The sequence below is a fragment of the Diabrotica undecimpunctata genome, chromosome 4, assembly GCF_040954645.1.
Source record: "Diabrotica undecimpunctata isolate CICGRU chromosome 4, icDiaUnde3, whole genome shotgun sequence".
NCBI classification, from domain to species: domain Eukaryota; kingdom Metazoa; phylum Arthropoda; class Insecta; order Coleoptera; family Chrysomelidae; genus Diabrotica; species Diabrotica undecimpunctata.
Genome location: NC_092806.1, coordinates 151,946,757 through 151,966,407, shown reverse-complemented (window position 1 = coordinate 151,966,407; position 19,651 = coordinate 151,946,757). Strand labels below are relative to the sequence as shown.

The window sequence follows — 19,651 nt, the reverse complement described above, 5'->3', positions numbered from 1 at the left end:
TTGTTTAACTGACTCCCAAACAAGCTCAATTGGATTAAGATCTGGGCCATCATTTCACTCTTAAATCATCTATACTGATTTTTTCTGTTTATATGGAAGGCAGAGGGTTCCCTTTCTTTAATATTATTTCCTTGCTTTATAATTTTTAACTGTGTCCTTGCTTTTACAAGGCTTTCCTGTATTATTGCCAAAAGAATGAATACCTCTCCACATTCTGCTTCCAACGTTAGAAATTTCAATACATTGCTGAAGATTTTATGCACTTAAAACGGAAATCTTTCCGCAAAGAGGTGTTGAATTTGGACGTGAACTTGTGTATTATAGTTTCGAAAAACGTACTTGCAATCAAAAATAGAGTTTTAAATGATAAGATCGTTTCTAATATGAAAATTTAAATTCAGTATTTTTTTTAGTCATATTTCAAACGCTTCATATTTGTTGCCAAATCTCAAAATCGAAATTTGTTGTTGTAGATATTAAAGAATAGACTCTAACAATCGAAATTATGTAACACGCATATAAAAAAGGATACAATCCTTTAATTTAGATTTCTTATCTCCTACCAATGTTCAATTCTTCCGGTAACAGATCTGTCAGTTTCTTTTACATTGTCCCCAAAAAATATTCTTTTCCTTCAACACCCTCTAGCTTGTTAATCCAGTAACATAGCTACGGCCACCACTTTTACAGGGTGATAGGAAGTCTTTTCAATTCATAATAATAAAAATGGTAGACAGAATTTAAATTAAGAGGTTTTGATACTTACCTTCTTCTTCTTAACATGCCATACACCAAAGTGCGTAGGCGACTATCTCATTACTAGAATTCTGTTCTTGGCGGCGTGACACAGCTCGCCTGTATTGTGTATTCCTGTCCATTCTTTAATATTCCTTAACCAGGATAATTGTTTGCGGCCGGCTCCTCTCCTACCTTCGATCTTCCCTTGTAGGATTAACTGTAGTATTTCATGATACTTACCAAAATACCTTATTTATACAATTATTCTAAACCATAAATCCAAATATTAACCAATATAAATGACAAAAACTATGTCTTATCTAAGTATGATTTAAAAATACACTCGTATCAGTAAAAAATGATTATTTTTTGACCAGGAGATTATCTTACTTTAAAAACTCACTCTCAGAAAATTTCATGTAAATACAGGAAACAAATGAAATTTCAAACATTATTTACATTTTTTGTCCCCTTATTTGTTTCACCTAGCGGATAAAACGCACACTAAACTTTATTTTCCCTTGAGTTGAGTTCTACATCTATTATTGTTTATTATTACTACATCTATATTCTTGCCAAAGGTGGTCGAAAACCATCGAGTTAGTTGAAAACTCTATTGCTTTATTTTATATAAGTATAGTACAACTTATAATCACCAGGATAACATATTTTCATTATTTTTGCGTTTTAGTTTTACCATTCTCACTGGAGCTGTCTCTAGATTGTTGTTTAACAGTTCATTCATTTGCTACATAAATACAATCAGGAAAAATTATCAGTAGTTTATTTTATAGAAGTATTTAATACAATAAAAATAGAAAAATGTATACAATTGTTCCAGTTTTTATTGGCATATCAGGCATCAGCATCTAGAAATAACAAAATATATTTAACAATAATGTCTTCTGATATATATGTGCAATATTTATATTCAATTAAGTTTTAATATTAACTAGTAATATGGGTACAGCAATTACACTAAATTACAAAATAAAAGTGAGAAGTACACAACGCCTTTTTAAAATATGAAACGAATTTTGCTGCCGGTCAGGCAACAAATGGCTAAAAATTGGAATGAAGAACGAAGATTCATAGAAAAAACACAGAGTAGGGATGCCGATGCGACATCGGTAAAAAACATCGATGGTAACATCGATAGTAACGATATATCGAAAGGAAAACATCGATGTTTCTACAAATCTCGAATAATGCAAAAATAATAAATTGAATAATATAAGTATTATATAAACATGATTTAATTGCTGAAAGCTGAAACACCATAGACGTATATTAAACATAGACCGAGCATACCGGCCCCGCGTACTGACGACAAGATCTCTTGCCCTTGTTCGATCTATCCTAGCACAGACTACAGACTAGTGATAGTATAGATCATGGGCGCAAGGACTTCCATTCCATCCCGTGTCAAGAAAGAAAGTAAATAGCTGTAAATGTATATAATAGTTCTATATTTTATATTGGTAAATAGCATGTGTAGATGCAAATGCACCCCCTGAGAAACATGTGCACCCCCTGAAAATAATCCTGGCAGCACATATGGCATAGATTATTATATACGTGCAACATTACCATATAATAGACTAAAGGTAAGGTATGGGCACAGCGTAAGGAACAAATTTGCATCTATGCTGTGGTACGGATCCCTCTGTGAATAGAGGCCATGGTTTCTTACCTCCATGATAAAGGTGTAATGCCAATGCCAATAATCACTATGGGTGATTTAGCTATCTTTGTCTGTCATACGCGCATGTTCTAATAAACTAATATTATAGACGGAGTATTCTGTGTTATAGACATAATAAGAATCTTCTTACTATGTCTATGACTAATATTCGCGATAAGATTTATTTGACTCTAGTGGTGGAAACCGTGAAATACCGGTGAACATATAGTACGGGAGGTAGCGTTGTGTTTTCTTACGAATTTGATACGGAATAAATTTTATTTTTGGCAGTTGAATAGTGTTCGCCAAATGGTCGCCATGGATCCAGATTGCGAACCCACATTGAACCGGTAATCAGATAGCAGGTAAAGAAAACGTAAAATTTGCAGAAAATCGGATTATCGGAAGGAAAGAGTTGCCTAAAAGCACTAGTTAGTTCAACGCTGAAAGTGAACAAGTTACCACAAGAAAGAAAAACCATGCATACAGGTTTATGCAACAAAGGAAAACTTGAACAACCATTGAATCTTAGTATAAGTAGTTTAAAAGAGATAAAAAACATGTCCATGAAAGAAATAAAAGATAGTTTGAAACTAAAATGTTAAGAATTCAGAACGAGACAAGAAACTGTTATAGAAAGATCTATGAAAGTTTCATATCTATGAGTGTACAAGAAAAAAAGAAAAGAAGAAAGAGTGTAAAACGAGATTAAAGCCGTATAGGGAAAAGAAAGAGAATATAATGGCTAATAAGGAGTAAATGCTTAAGCGATGGATGGAACATTTCAAGGATTTGCTTTGGACTGATAATGATAATGTTCTAGATATGCAATTAGACCTTAACCTAAATAGAGAAGTAACGAGACAATCCAGAATCTAAAGAACAAATGAAGCGCCAGGAAATTATGAAATTCCAGCAGAACTCAAATATGGAGAACACTTAACAAACAAAGTCCAAAAAATTATAGCAAGAGTTTGGAAAGAACAGCGAATGTCTGTTTGCGAGAGAACAATGTAATAGCTTCAGATAGATAATACTCTTATATGCAATATATAAAATAGGTACTCTAACACAATTTACACACGTCTGAGATCATAATCTGAAGAAATTCTGTGTGAGTATCAAAGTGGATTCAGACGTAGTCGATCAATAATAAACCAAAAATATTCGTATTAAGACCCATCGTTATACATACTGAATTTGGCTTTTAAAGCAGCTTATGATAGCATAATATGAAACAAGTTATATGAAGCAATGTAAAACTTCCAAATTCCTGTTAAACTGATAAGGTTGGTAATATGACAATATTAAATAAATGTCATATGTAAAGTAAAAATCCTAAATAGCTATTCTGAAGAATTTAACGCCGACAGTGAACTGAGATAGAAAGATACGCTGGCGTGCCTATTTTTTAACATTGCATTGGAAAAAGCTTAAGGTATAAAAGATGCAGAACTAAATAACCAAGATACGATATTGAATACCCAGATATCAGCTTATTTAGATGACCAATAACTCCAAGAAGATGTTCGTTGCACTCTCACAGAAGTATTAAGTTGCAAAGAATATGACAATAGATAAATAGGTTTAAGAAGGTCGCGGTTTATCTACTAACGTAGCACCAATGATAACGATCAATAGTACACAGATTGGTAAAAATAGAAGAAGTGAAGAAACTATATCAAAAAGAGACGGATTATAAACAGGAAAAAGCTTACCTTTGGTGAACCTCCTTTAATATAACTCTCAGGCATAATGTCTTTTACAACTGGGAATTTTTTAATACGTTTGCAACTATGTGTAATCGTATTCTCTATTACATCAGATATCAAGCTGGTTATAGTCAGAGCAGCGTCTTTTCCACATACCTTTGCTGTTTTAACGTAGTAGCAGTCCAAAATCGCTTTGTAATTTCTAGAAATAAATTAATCAGAATTAAATTAAACTAGTGATAAGATCCTGCGCTGACCCCGCCAGTCAGCAATCTTACACTTTTGGCCAAAAATCGCTACTCGTCCTACTCGTAAAAGTCCTACTCGTAACACGGTTCGTAGACTTACTACGATTACGCCTCTTCCGATTAACCAATGAACATTAAGCCCGAAATTGCGTCACGAGAGTACAGTAATTTGAATCGTAACATTGTTAATCGTCGTTTTTATGTCTTTGATATGTGTAAAATAATAAAGATAGTTATGAAATAAAGATGTCTAGTGGATTATAATACCTAATTATGGAAAACTGTTGATATGTAGGCAGTTTGGTACTTAAAATTAATCAGAACCGGTTAACGTTTATCCCATGTTAATGCAGGATTTACGTAAATCTAGGACTTCAATCTCCATTTTACACTGAAAATTTGTCGCGTATACTGAATTTCCATCAATACTGGATTAACTATTGAATGAATTACCGAATTACATAACTATTTTTTTTTTCATTTTTTTAATATCTTTCCTTGATTGATCATTAATGTCTAATGGCATTCTAAAATTTCATCAACATTATTATTACTTTAATACACAAAGAAATTTTAAAGTTTTAACCTACCTTATAAAAAGATACGAAGACAATAAGTACGATGTACAACTACAATAAATAACGTTTCTTCGATAATTCAAAATAAGTTTTTATAGAAAACAACACCAAAATTGCAAATACAAAAATATAAAGTAAACTGAGATATTTAAGAAACGATAAATAATAAACTGAAAGATAATTAGGTATCACGAACAAACTGTGATAATAAATGGGTTTTGTATTCTTGTGTACTCTGGTGACGTAACTCAAGCATCCCCACCCCAGAGGGAAGAGGCAACCGTAGTAAGTCTACGAACCGTGTACTCGTAATTCCCAAAATCTCGTGGGCGCAGGAATAAATTGAGAAAGATGCAAATTTCTTGGAATATGATATATTTGGAGATGAAGCTACTTTTCACAAGAATGGTATTTGTAAACAAACATAATTTCCACTATTACCTACTAAACATTGCCTGGGGTGATTTTGGGTGGATTGAGTAGTTTTGTGGTTATCACAGCCCGTCCCAAGACCGGATAAAATGTGGATAAAACCTACCAATCGTAAAAACAAATACTACTCATAGAAACAATGTACAGCCTCGGAACCGGATTGATACTATGAAGAGGACTACGGCAAGAAATAAGGACAAGCGAACAACCCAGATGAGAATTACTACTTGGAATATCAGATCGCTCAACTCAAGGGACCAAGAAATAACCCAAGTGCTGAAAGAGAAAGAAATAGACATTTGAGCTCTACAGGAAACAATAAAGAAAGGAGAAGGACAATCAAAATTAGGTGAATAAATACTAATCTACAGTGGAGTAGCAAAAGAAGACAGGGCCAAAGAAGGTGTAGCCTTACTAACACACCAAAGGTACCAAAATCACATCAAAGAGTGTCAATACATATCAGAAAGAATAGTAACAGCAAAGATAAGAATGGGGAAGGAAGACCTGAACATTATCGGAGTATACGGCCCAGAAAATAACAAGCCTCAAACAACAAGAGAAGCGTTTTGTGACCAATTACAACAAGTAATAGATCAAGTCAGAGGGAAGATGATAATATTTGGGGATTTTAACGCTCGAATAAGCAATCAAGTAATACCCGGAATTAAGCAAAAACATAACGATGATGTCAAAAACGAAAATGGAGAACTGATGATAAACTTCTGCACGAATAACTAACTAAGAATAAACAACACATTTTTTGACCACAAAGACCAACACAAATATACATTTAATACCACCCGTGGACAAAGATCTATGATAGATTATGTTATAACCAACAGAGATATTCATCCATCGAAAATAATCGACGTAAGATGCCTCAACTCAGCAGATGTAGGTAGCGACCATAGCCTAGTAATATGTAAAATAAGAATCATTCTGAAATACTTCCCACCCAAGAGAGCGGCGCCAACACAAACAAAAATCAAAGTCGAAGGACTAAATACGGAATCCACCGAATACTTATACAGGAAAATAATATCAGAGAAGATCACTGGGAATGGAATATTAGAAAACGATAACATCGAGGAAAGCTGGGAAAAACTCAAAAATAACAAAATTAGCGCAGCAACAGAATCACTTGGAGAGAGGAAAGTAACCAACACTAACATATCAAAAAAGAAAACACCATGGTTTAGAGAGGAAGTGAAGACAAAATGTGAAGAAAAGAAGAAAGCCTTTTTACAATACAGATCACAACAAACACAACAGGCATACAAACACTATAAACGAATCAGAAATGAAACGAATAATTTGGTTAGACAACAACAACATCAGTCAAGAAATACAAGCACGGATTCTTAGCGGTAATAAGTGCTTTTATGCATACAAAGACTTAATGAAAAGTAAGTTACTGAATCGTGAGTCTAAGCTGAGAATCTACAAAACAGTAATTAGACCAGTGGTCACATATGGATGTGAAACGTGGACCCTCTCAACCACTGATGAAAATCAACTGAGAATATTTGAGCGCAAAATACTAAGGAAGATATTTGGACCAACCCAATGCAGGGATGGTTCGTGGAGAATTAAAATGAACCACGAGCTGGATGAACTAATGCAGAGCGCAGATATTGTCAGATTTGTATAGTCACAAAGGCTAAACTGGCTTGGTCACCTAGAAAGAATCCCAGATAATCGAGCTGTAAAAGTAGTCCAGAGATGGAAGCCCCAAGGAAACAGAACAAGAGGAAGGCCCCGTAAAAGATGGATAGACGACGTAGAGAGGGATCTTAAAACCATGAACATCAGGCAGTGGCGAAGGAAAGTATCCGGCAGGGCAGAATGGAAGAACATCGTTAAGCAGGCCAAGACTCACAAACGGTTGTAGCGCCATTAGAAGAAGAAGAACTTTAGTTAGACAAATAAAAAGGGAACACTGGCAGAGCTTCTCAAAACAAATGGAACACGACTTCTACGGAACACAAATAGAAATATGGAGAATGATCAGAGGACAAAGAAAAGAGATGAACGAACTAATATAAAACAAAACACATTCAAAAGGAAACATGGGTAGACTACGTTCAATCCCTATTTGCTAAAGGTGACGATAATGAACTATCGATACCAGAAATGACAACAAACGAAGAAATAAATATTGAGGAGGAAAAGGTCAATGCGTCGTACGCACTGACGCTATATTTATAATGAGGCAAGTGCAAGAGAAATCATTAGAATACAACAAACCGGCATATCTATGTTTCGTGGACCTTAAGAAGACATTTTACAGGGTCAAATTAAAGGACGTTATCCACTTACTGTACGTAAGAGAGATACCTCTAGGAATAATGAAAACGATCGAAAATATTAACCAAAACAGCACAATAAAAGTAAAAGTAGAAGAACTAACCGATCCTATTGAAGCTGGCAATGGGATAAGACAGAGATTCCCTGAGTCCCCTATTGTTCAACCTGATTATGGATGAAATAATAAAAAAAGTAAGAACTAAAAAAGGATACCAAATGGGAGAAAAACAACTTAAAATAATCTGCTATGCAGACGACGCAAAACTACTCTCTTAAAGCGAAGATGATTTACAACGTATTGTATCGTTTTCTAAATAAAACGAGCAGTTCGAATTTATATAAATATATTTATTTATAAGTTTACAGTTCGGCAATATCTTATCAACTAAACTCCACTCCTAGAAGGTATGCTTATATATAAAAGTCACTATGTACTAGAACATTCTGGAGTAGCACACCTCTAATTCGGCTATTTGACGGGTTGATCTCTCTCGCGCTCGATACATTGCCGGAAACTTCTAGTCGCTTTAGAGATGCAACCGTTACACGGGCCACGCCGAATGCATGTTCGTAACAGTATGCTATACCAATTTAATATAACCACCAGAAAATTTAACATGTTAATTTCATGATGTTAATACATAACATGATGTTAATTGGAGCTAGAAGGTCAGATAATAGAACAAGTGATGAAGTTAAAATATCTACGCATCACATTATCTAGCTACGGAAAGCTCGAAACTGAAGTGGAAGATCAAGTGAATAGAGCAAACAGAGCCGCAGGCTGCCTGAGTGAAACAATATGGAGAAATAAAAATATCGGGAAATAACGAAAGGCAGAATTTACAAAACAGTCATCAGACCAATAATAACATAAGCGGCAGAAACAAGACCTGACACAGAGAGGACAAAAAGGATGTTAGAAAGAGCAGAGATGAAAAAATTGATGGTAAGACACTATGGGACAGAGCTAGAAGTACAGATATACGACGTAAATGCAAGGTGGAGAACATCAAGAACTGGGTAAGAAATAGAAGAGCAGAACAGAACGATCATAAAAGCCGAATGACAACAAATAGAGTAGTAAAGACGGCAAGAGACGGTTCTCCAATAGGAAGACGATCAGTAGAAAGACCACGAAAACGATGGAATGACAACTTACTGGAGGCACATTGAAAAACAGAGAGTCATGTCTATATAAAAGAAGAAGAAGACCTACTCAACTTTTATATATATATATATATATATCGGTTTCAAAACGTCTTGCGTCGTTGTCCGATGCCTAATTTCCACGAATTTCTATCATTCCATTGTTCTTCGGTCAAGTCTCGGGAGCTCATTGCCTTTGTTATTCCCTCCTTCCATGTTCTTTTTGGTCTTCCTCGTTTCTTACGATTTGGTGGTATCCATTTCATGGCGATTTTTGGTAGTCTTGTTTCTGGCATTCTTTGAACATGGCCATACCATATAAGTTGTTTCCTTTCTATGTCTGTTGCCAGTGATCCATCTACCCCCATCCGATTTCTTATTTCATCGTTTCTAATTCTGTCTGCTCTAGATATTCGAAGTGATCGTCTAAATACATCCATTTCTGTTGCTTCGAGTTTTCTTTTATTGCTTTCTGTTAGTCTCCATGTCTCTGTACCATAGGTTAAGCTGGTTTTTATGAGAGATTCATATATATTGTATTTTCGTCTTTTACCAATTTCTGAGCTCCAAAGAACTCCGTTAAGGCATCCAATTGTTCTACGGGCCTGGGTTATTCGTTTTCTAATTTCCCTATTGTCTGTGCCTGTGGTGTCGAAATCAATTCCTAGGTAGGTATATTCAGTGCAGAATGCAATTTCGGTTGTGTCCATCTGAATGTTGGATAGTTCTGCGCCTATTGGGAGATATTTTGTTTTTTGTGTATTGAGTTCTAAACCCCACTTCTTGTATTCTTCCTGTAGTTTTCTGGCCATATATGTCAGGTCTTCTTTATCGTTGGCTATAAGGACTTGATCGTCTGCAAACTGTAGGGTATATAGGCAAGTTTCTCCCAGGTCAATGCCCATTCCTCTGCACTTTCTTTTCCACTGATACAGTGCTTTCGCCACGTAGATTTTAAACAATGTGGGGGATATGCAACACCCCTGCCGGAGTCCCTTGTTTACAGGAAATTTTTTTGAAAGTCTATTTCCAATTTTTATTCCCGACGTTGCTCCTTCATACAGCTGTTTAAGGGCGTTAATTACTGTGTGGTTAATGTTTGTTTCCTGCAAAACTTTCCATAGCTTTTTAGCGGGTACAGTATCATAGGCCTTCTGAAGGTCTATAAACATAAGGTGGGTTTCTTGATTGGTACTTGATCTTTTTTCTATTATTTGTTTCAAAACAAACACATTATCGGTGCAGCTCCTTCCCGCTCTAAAGCCAGATTGTTCCTCTTCTTCTTGTTCCTTATATTCTTGTTCGATAATGTCTCGAAGTATCCTTCCATATAGGCGACTTAAGGTACTGGTTACTGATATACCTCGATAGTTTGAGCAGTCCAGTTTACTTCCCTTCTTATGTATAGATGATATGAAGGATACTTTCCACTCATGCGGGACTGGTGCACCGTTTAGATATTGGTTTATACACCAGGTTAATCGTTCAAACAGTTTGTTAGTACCGCATTTGATTAGTTCTGCTGGAATTCCCTCCGGACCTGCAGCTCGACCATTTTTTAGTAGTTGTATCGTTTTTATGACAGTCCTCTCATCGATGTTTATCGTTTCTCCCTGTATGTGTATTTCAGTTGGAGACATTTCTCTATATTCCTCTCTGTTTTCTGTTAATAGATTTTCGTAATGTCGGATCCAGTTCTCTGTTGTTATTAATTGTATGTTTGTTTCTCTTTTTTCATTTGATTTAACTTTTGTCAGGAATTTCCACGTCTCTGAGCATTTTCTACCTCCCATATATGTGTCTATCTCTTTGCATTTTTTGTCCCACATTTCTCGTTTAGCTGTGTTTACTAGTTGTCGTGTTCTTTTTTTAATATCTTTGTATTCTTCTCTATCCAACTCCTGTTTTGTATTTAGCCATTTGTGGTATGCTTTTTTCTTCCGAAGTACTAGTTCTTCAATTTCTTGATTCCACCAAAGTTTTTTACTAGCGGAATTAGTTTTTAGTCCAATGGCCTCCTCTGCTGCTTCTTTGATGCTACTCGTTATGTTTTCGTAAATTTGTTCTACTGACTGGTCTTCTATATTATGTAGCAACTTTTCGTCTAATCTGTGCTGGTATAGGTTTCTTGTGCTTTCGTTGATAAGGCTGTTTAAGTTATATCGTTTGTTCGTTATCACTTCTGTTTGTTGAGGTTCCTCATTAACGTTATTGTCCTTGTTAGATTTAAAAGGAAATACCATTTTTGTCCTAACTATATAGTGGTCGGAACCACACGTCGGTCCTCTAAGTACTCTTACATCATTCACTTTTAAGGTAGTGCTTTGTTTGACTATTACATAGTCAATGATCGATTTTAGATTCCTTGTATGTTGTACCCATGTGTATTTGTGAATATCCTTGTGTTTATAGAAGCCGTTCATTATTCTCAGAGTATGACTCTGACACACTTGGATCAGCCTTTCTCCATTGTCATTCAGGTTTATTTCACCGTAGGGACCGATCACCTCACTGTTTTAACTCAACTTAACCTACTCAACTTTTAACTTACACCATATTTTCACCGACAGTCGATCAACATGATCATTAAATGGTTGGGCTGGAATTCCTGGAAATTATATCATAGGAGCCTTCTTTTTCGAGGATCACGTAAACGGAACAAAATATCTACATTTTTTGGACGAAAAACTACCGAAATTATTTTAAGTACTTAGTACAGTTGAATATATATGAGAAAATGTTCATATAGTCGGAAGGGAACGAGAAGCTGGCTTACACGATCTCCAGAGTTAAACAAGCTAGACTTTATTTTCTGGAGTTAAATAAAGATAAGATGTATAAAACACTAGCTACAACTAAAGAAGATATAAAAGAGATAATTAGAAATGAATGTATGAGATTAAGCAGAAATGTATTAACTAGTGTAAGGCGTTCTTTGAACATCGCTTGTAATTATGTATTGACGTCGATGGAGGCCATTTTGAACCTTTATTATACATTTAACGATTTTTTTATTTTTGTTAAGTAAATATTCACAGCCAACATAATAAAATTTTACTTAATTTTTGTTGCAATTAATGTTTGCATCCAAAAATCACGAATATCTCCCAAATTAACAAATTAAATCAGTTAATACCTGGGACATGAAATTATGATTGGCAGGGATAACCAGACTCATGAACTGAAGAGAAGAATCGGCCTTGGGTGGGCAGCATTTGGAAAACTGAGAGAAACTTTTAAAAGTGAGCTGCCCACATGCCTAAAGAGAAAGGTATTTGATCAGTGCGTCCTCCCAGTCTTGACGTACGGAGCAGAAACACCTTAACAAAAGCAGCAGCTACCAAACTGAGAGTCACGCAGAAAAGAATGGAGCGGTCCATGTTAGGAATAACTCTGCGAGACAGAATAACCAACGAAGACATCAGGAGAAGAACCGGAGTGACTGACATCATCGAGAAGATAGCCAGACTAAAATGGAGATGGGCAGGACACATAGCCAGAATGACAGATGGGCGATGGACAAAGAGGTTATTGGAATGGAAGCCAAGGGAAGACAAGAGAAGCGTCGGTCGACCACCTACAAGATGGACTGACGATTTAAGAAGACTCGATAAAAACTGGATGAGAGCGGCGCAAGATAGACGGGGTTGGAAACATGAGGAAGAGGCCTATGTTCAGCAGTGGACTCTTGAGGCTGGATGATGAAGTATAGGGAATGCTCATAAATGATAAAGTATCATAAATAACATTTTATTACAACACTAAAATACAGAGTGTTCCATTTAAAAAAAAACTCAGAAAATACGCCTTTCAAGTTTCGACTAACCCTGTATATCAAAATTTAATTATTTCGCTATGTTTATAAGTTTAGGCAATAGTAGACTATGCTACAAATCTTTTGAACATAAATATATTTTTTCTTGTGTTAAATCTCTTGATACAATTCTACAGCGTGTTAATTTTCCTACGAAATTAATAAAAAAAATTACACACACAACCTTATATTGAAAAAACCACAGCATCGGGAAGAATCCAAAAATGTAAAAATATACAGGATGTTTCATTAAAAAACATAAGTTTGTTCCACCCTGTTAACACTTGAGTAGTCGGGTGGGGCCTGTGAGACCAGCGACAATTTATTTGTAATGCCTCACTGCTTATTTTATGTCGGAGTGCGCTGTGTTCGTTAGTACCTTCCGTCCACATGTCAGTGAACAGTGAACAACGGGGTTTGCATTAGTGTATAATAGTTCGCTAGTTATTTGCACTTTTGGTCTGTCAGACTCTACCCGACTATTCGAGTAACTTTTGTGAGTTCGACAAGTAAATTTATTTTCCCATTTTTTGTGAAGTATAAGCTACATAGAGTAAGTATTTTAATTTATATGGTTATATATAAATGTAGTAATGTTCCAGTCTTTAATTTTTTTCTGTTGTATTTCAGATTTCAGTGATGGATCCTTATCTCAAAGAAATTCAAAGATTACAATAGCTCTATGATGAAGTAGAAGAAGAAAATATTGGAAAGTGAGCCAGAATCAGGCAGGTGTGAAGAAAGTGACCACAACACAGACGAAACATGGGAGAAAGAATTGGAAACAGAATTGGTGGAAGGATTGGGGGAGGAACCTGCAACTTAAAAATATTTTGAAACAAATACGGAAAACCGGCGGCGGCGGCTCTTTTATTATGCAAATGATGGGGTATCCTTGAGAAAGCATGCGCCTCCAAAAAATGTTCGGACAAGAAGTTCTAATTTAATTTCATACTTATCCGGTTCCAAAGGACATGCTCGTCAAGCAGTTGATCCTTTAGAGTGTTAGATGATAATATTCTCGAAACCGTTGTACAGAACACAAACATATTTATTTCTAAACTAAGAAACAATGCCTGCGAAGATGCTGCAGAGTAACAAGAATGGATAGGAGAAGTAATGACGAAATAAAGCAAAGAACATCAATAGAAACAGACATACTAACATATATAGAACAAAAAAGACTAAAGTGGTATGGACATGTAAGAAGAAAGCAGACGGCAGATGGATAAAGAAAATAACCGAATGGAGCCCCATAGGAAGGAGGAAAAGAGGACGACCCCGAAAATCCTGGAGGAACGAAGTAGACGACTCCATGAGTAAGAGAGGACTGAACGATGGAGAATGGAACAACAGAGAGAGATGGAAACGGTTGAGCGAGGGAAGGCAGTGAATACTGTAGAATCCCTAAATATATATATACTAAGAAACAATTATGCAGATCCGAATGAAGCCAGACCTACAGATACTGTGAAAATAAAGGCGATAATTGGTCTATTATACCTAGCTGGGGTTTTCAAAGCAAGCCGCAGAAATTGCAAAGAATTTTGGGCTACTGATGGAACAGGCGAGTGCTTCGAGCTACTATGGCTCATAGGCGATTTGTATTCTTGCTACGTTGCTTGCGTTTTGATGACGTAAATACTAGAGAAGAAAGAAGAACCATAGACAAACTTGCACCACTAAGAAACGTTTTTGACCAATTTAATCAGAAATGCAAACTTAATTACGTTCCTGGATCTTATTTAACATTAGACGGATGCTTTTTGCATTCCGTGGACGTTGCGGATTCCGCATGTACTTCCCGAATAAGCCAGCCAAATATGGCATAAAAGTATTTTCCTTAGTGGTCGCCAAATATTTTTACACGGTAAATATGGAAGTATACGTTGGAGCTCAGCTTCCAGGGCCATATCGCGTTAGTCTAAAACCACCGATTTAGTGGAAAGAATATGTGAGCCTGTGTTTGGATCATCTAGTAATATAACCTTGGATAACTATTTACAAGTTACGAAATTGTAAAACCAATGCTGGAGCAGCACAAAATTACAATTGTTGGAACAAAAAAAAATAAAAGGGAGATTCCAAACGAACTTCTTGATCCCAGCAGACCACAGTACTCGTCTATGTATGGATTTTTCAAATCCATTACTTTGGTGTCATATATCCCAAAGAAAAAAAAGTCGTGACGCTGTTATCAGCTTTTTACTATAAAGGCTCGATTGATGAATATTTTGGAGATGCCTGTAAGCCCAATACTATTACTTTTTATAACATTACAAAATCAGGCGTTCACTCAGTCGATCAGAAATGTGCTTCTTATAATGTAGGCAGAAACACCCGAAGATGGCAAATGGTCATTTTTTAGAATTTACTTAACATTGCAGTCATAAACTCTCACGTCATACATAAATGTAATGCAAATGAAAACGACCTAATTTCGGAACGAAGATTGTTTCTGAAATAAATTGGCTTAGTCTTGACAAGAGAAAACATGCTAACCAGAGCAAGGCATCCTCATTTACAAAAGGATATCAGAAATATCGCCCAAAAATTAAGCGGAGTACATGCAGATCCAACGCCTCCGCGTCCAAATACAAGAGGTCCTTGCGCCTATTGTCCAAATCGTAAAACACGATATTTTTGTGTCAAATGCCAAAAATGGCTATGCTTAGAGCATCTTAAACCGATTTGCGAAGACTGCAATGAAAATTGAAATTAGGTTTATAGAACTTTTTTATTAAATGTACATTAGAAGTACATTTTTTATAACTTTTTTTCCATTTTCTTAAAGATGTTGTATTTTATCATTTTATTATGAAATAAAAAAAGATTGTTCAAATATTAAATAGTTTTATTTGAATATTTTCTAATGTATTGTGTAAAATAAAAACTGGGCCTCACAGACCCCACCCACTACTCAATGGGTTAATATTGGAGGCCCTGCAACTTTTACCGAAATTATTTTTACGCGTCTCTTACGATAAATGAGTAAATGGACTTCCTCGCATTGATGCCGCACCCTGTATATACAAATAAATATTGTATATATATATATATATATATATATATATATATATATATATATATATATATATATATATATATATATATATATATATATATATATATATACATATTTTTCTCATTAAGACACAAATCGTACATATCGTTATCGTATATCTTTTAACAGAAGTAATTCCCATATACATATCATAAAATCAAATATTCAGTGAACCAATTATTTACTTTACTTTTCTGCTGATTCATCCATCTATACATATTTTGTTGTTCTAACTTTCGGGGAATTCCCTGTTATTGATTAAATAATATACATTATTTAGCACATTAGCGGTATGAAACTATGCTATAAATTATTATTAGATACGTTTCTGTTTAGACGCGTTTCGAAAATTGATGGCATATCTACATTAATAAAAATTGAGGAGAATAATTATCATTTATGTTTATTACATATAAGTATATAAGTGGATATGTACTTTTAATCCTATATTTTAGTATATCTTTGCTTAATTAAGTTTTTCACGACTTTATTACCCTTTTTAAGCATAATTCCCTACATCACACACTTGGAACCAATCAGTTCGTCAGCGATTTTTTTCATTTAATCACATGTGCTGAAGCTGAAATAGAAATTTCACCACTGGGGACAGCGACAGCGCCCGAGACTTCTCTCTCTCTCTCTTAGTCTCTTAACGACATCTGTCATAAAGGATACCAAGTTTAAGCTGATCTCTCATGCCTGAGCTAGATTTCGTCTTAACAATTTTTTGTGACAGCAGATAGGTATCTGTTTTAAAATTGTTGGAGTAGGGTAGGGTAGGACAAATATTTTATTTACCAATGTGAAGTAGGTGTTTTAAAACTAAAAAAACGTAAACTTAAAGAAAGTTTACTAACAAATACTTTGTGTGTTAAAAGTGAAAGACCAACGCAGGGGGCGTCTGTTTCATAGTACTGGTGAATGGTGTTGATAATGAATCAGTTAAACGGGAATCAAAACGCAGAACCAGAACCAATTTCAATAGTCGTAGGTTCACCCGATTGGACGACTGTTGCCTCTGATGATAATGACGACTGTGTATCATTAGGGTCAGCTCATGATGAAGGATCCGATCTCATAACTGCAATCATGAAAGATGAAGTTACCACACAACTTGCTGCTGCAGGACCAGTTGGTGTAGCAGCAGCAACAGCCATTGTTTCATCGAAAAAAAGAAAAATGCCACATTCATTTGAGACCGATCCATCGATCCGTAAGAGGAAAACCACTAGGCTGCTAAGGAAATTACGAAAAACAATGGACGAATTTACAACCGTAGGTGGTAAGCAGGCCATAATACTAGTAGCTACACCTGATCGTTATCAAGTCTTCGGAGCTAAACCTCTACAAGACATAATTAAGGACCTCAGGGGTAATATCATGGATCAACTGGGCGATGCTCTTGCGACTCAAGCGCCGCCACCGATTTTGCAAGACCCTACACTTTTCAAACTACCTCCACTGGTTATCGAGGGAATTCCAACACCTCTTGCAAAAATGAGTCAAGCAATGTTGCGAGCATTTATTCCTTTAATGCTTAAATACTCAACAGGAAGAGGAAAGCCGGGTTGGGGCAAAGAATCTATGAAACCACTGTGGTGGCCTGAAGAGGTGCCTTGGGCAAATGTCAGACTGGATGTTAGAAAAGAAGATGAAAAACAAAAGACACCTTGGTCACATGTACTCCGACAGATTGTTTTAAACTGTTACAAGTTTCATGGTAGAGAAGACCTCCTTCCTGCATTTACAGAAGAAGATGAAAAGGTCAACCAGGCAACAACAGCTAATGCTGATGATACTATGCAGTGTACACCAACAATACTTCATACTATTACCAACTCTGATGACATATACACTACAGTACAAGTTGATCCTAATAAGCCCATTAACACATTACCAGACAGTACTATTGCCAATTTCCCTGGAATGGTAATGGGTGATGGAAATCTGGTCCATAACGTTCAAACAATTACAGAAGGTGGAGCCATAGGTGAGGACATTGACTTTAATTCTGTCACAGAAGCTACCTTAAATTCCGAAGGGCAGATTATTTTGACAGAAGAAGATGGACATGGTAAGTTTTAATTAATTTTAGTTAAAATACATACTAAAAGTAGATAATTCAACAGTTAGCGGCGTTATCGACAGATTTGCTACAGTTTATCAATCTATGGTGGCTAAGATCCGGGCCCTTCATACAAATGGTGATGGCACTATTTTTGTTAATCATGTTTTTGAAGTATCAAAAGAGCAATCTAAGGCACTTAAACAGTGACTTCCAATCACATTATAAGCCACTCCATGATGATTCAGGTATCACAGGCGAGGTTCCACAGGTGATTCAGGAATGTTGACAAAGACTGACAATTGAAGAAACTATTATGTTTTATAAATTGTTTGTGTATATGTTTAATATGGCTGTTTATTAAAGTTTTAACTAAATATGATACAGCGTTTAGGTCCAACAAAATACTGATGTTCCATGGCTATTTCTCCTCTTTTATTGAACTCACAAATTCTGTTGTATGATTATGTCAAGAAAATAAGCCTATTTCAGTTCATGAAAAAGTTTTACCTTTTAAATTAAATTCAATTTCTTCAAAAATTGTTTGTTGAGTTTTGTAGATGCATCAATGTATATATTAATAAGTATAATGGTTATCCAGGAAAGGTAAAGGTAATGAAAAGAAAAATACGAAAAGGATCTACCAAATTTAAATAAAAATAAATATAAAACAATTTATTGTTGTTACTTGCACAGTTTTTCACTTTGGCTTTCCTCAGTCCAATCTGGTGGACCATTGCACTCTTCAAAATCGTCCCTAAGTTCATACAGGCAGGGATGGTATATCAAGAATTCTAAAAATATCCATAATATTACTAAATGTGGATGAAAGGCATCTGATACTTACGTCTAAAAAATTCTTGCTCAAAACAACATACTTTGTCATTAAGTGCTTTTGTTCCAGCGACTAATGAAACATATAAACTATGGGGATGCTGTTGTTTGCAAACTGTGTAGTACTTTTCAACACTCTTAAGCTTTTCTTCTAATTTACTGCAAAACAAAAATTTATTAAGTATTTCTTAATTAAATAAAATAATAATAGTAAAATTTAAATTTTGGGCTATTTCATGAATGTGGCTCTACATTTTATTGACGATGTATTGCATTCGCACCGAGACAAACCATTATAAAATATTGAAGTGACCACTTGATTTCATTGATGTATCTTTTAGTTGACTGTTACTAATTGAGCATGTGTTGAGCAGATTTGTGTCAAAACTACATTTGTTCAATATTCTGAGCATACCCGAAGAAAAGATATACAGAACAGAGTATAGACCATATATTATATAGATATTAAACTTACTAAAACCTGGAATATGCCAGAGTGATCGATAACTTAACGAATTCACTTTCATATATGAATATAATGGCTATGCTGCATTAATAGAAAATTTAGACTTAATAAGAATAGACTAAAATATAACAGGACTACATCAACAAGGAAAACACATTCTCTACTGGAGAACTTCGAGAAAAAGACAGAACCAAAAAATACTTCTAAAGAAATTCTAAAATAATTATATAAACATCTTCAATCTCATACTTGCAAATAGTTTCCTGTTCGATAATAGCCAAATCAAAAATACTTTCAGGGCTCCAAACTTGTATACCAGCCAAAAATTCCAATAATTTTTCTTCTTCACATGTGACAGTGCATATTACATGTTTTATAGTTAATTCGCCTAAATAAGGAAAACAAATTACTACATATTTTGGCTAAAGATCTTTTCTCACCTATTAAAAATATAAATATATACAGCTTTAAATTAATTTGTGGCATTCTATTTCAAATATGAACATCTGTCAATATTCAAGCCTTTTACTATGTAGCCTATGTAGCTACTCCAACTA

General features: G+C 35.2%; 2 protein-coding genes across 2 annotated transcripts; one reads left to right on the top strand and one right to left on the bottom strand.

The window, feature by feature from the left end:
• Positions 1-113: 113 nt before the first annotated feature.
• On the bottom strand, positions 114-19,623 carry LOC140440225 (uncharacterized). The gene is made up of 6 exons (XM_072530578.1): positions 19,535-19,623; positions 19,344-19,482; positions 18,642-18,787; positions 18,483-18,588; positions 4,141-4,336; positions 114-1,607 (listed from the first exon to the last, which is right to left on the bottom strand). The coding sequence occupies exons 1-6, from the start codon at positions 19,578-19,580 to the stop codon at positions 1,539-1,541; spliced, it is 702 nt and encodes a 233-aa protein (XP_072386679.1). The 5' UTR covers positions 19,581-19,623; the 3' UTR covers positions 114-1,538.
• LOC140440223 (DNA-binding protein Ewg-like) lies at positions 16,451-18,176 on the top strand. The gene is made up of 2 exons (XM_072530576.1): positions 16,451-17,803; positions 17,859-18,176. The coding sequence occupies exons 1-2, from the start codon at positions 16,651-16,653 to the stop codon at positions 18,002-18,004; spliced, it is 1,299 nt and encodes a 432-aa protein (XP_072386677.1). The 5' UTR covers positions 16,451-16,650; the 3' UTR covers positions 18,005-18,176.
• Positions 19,624-19,651: the final 28 nt, after the last annotated feature.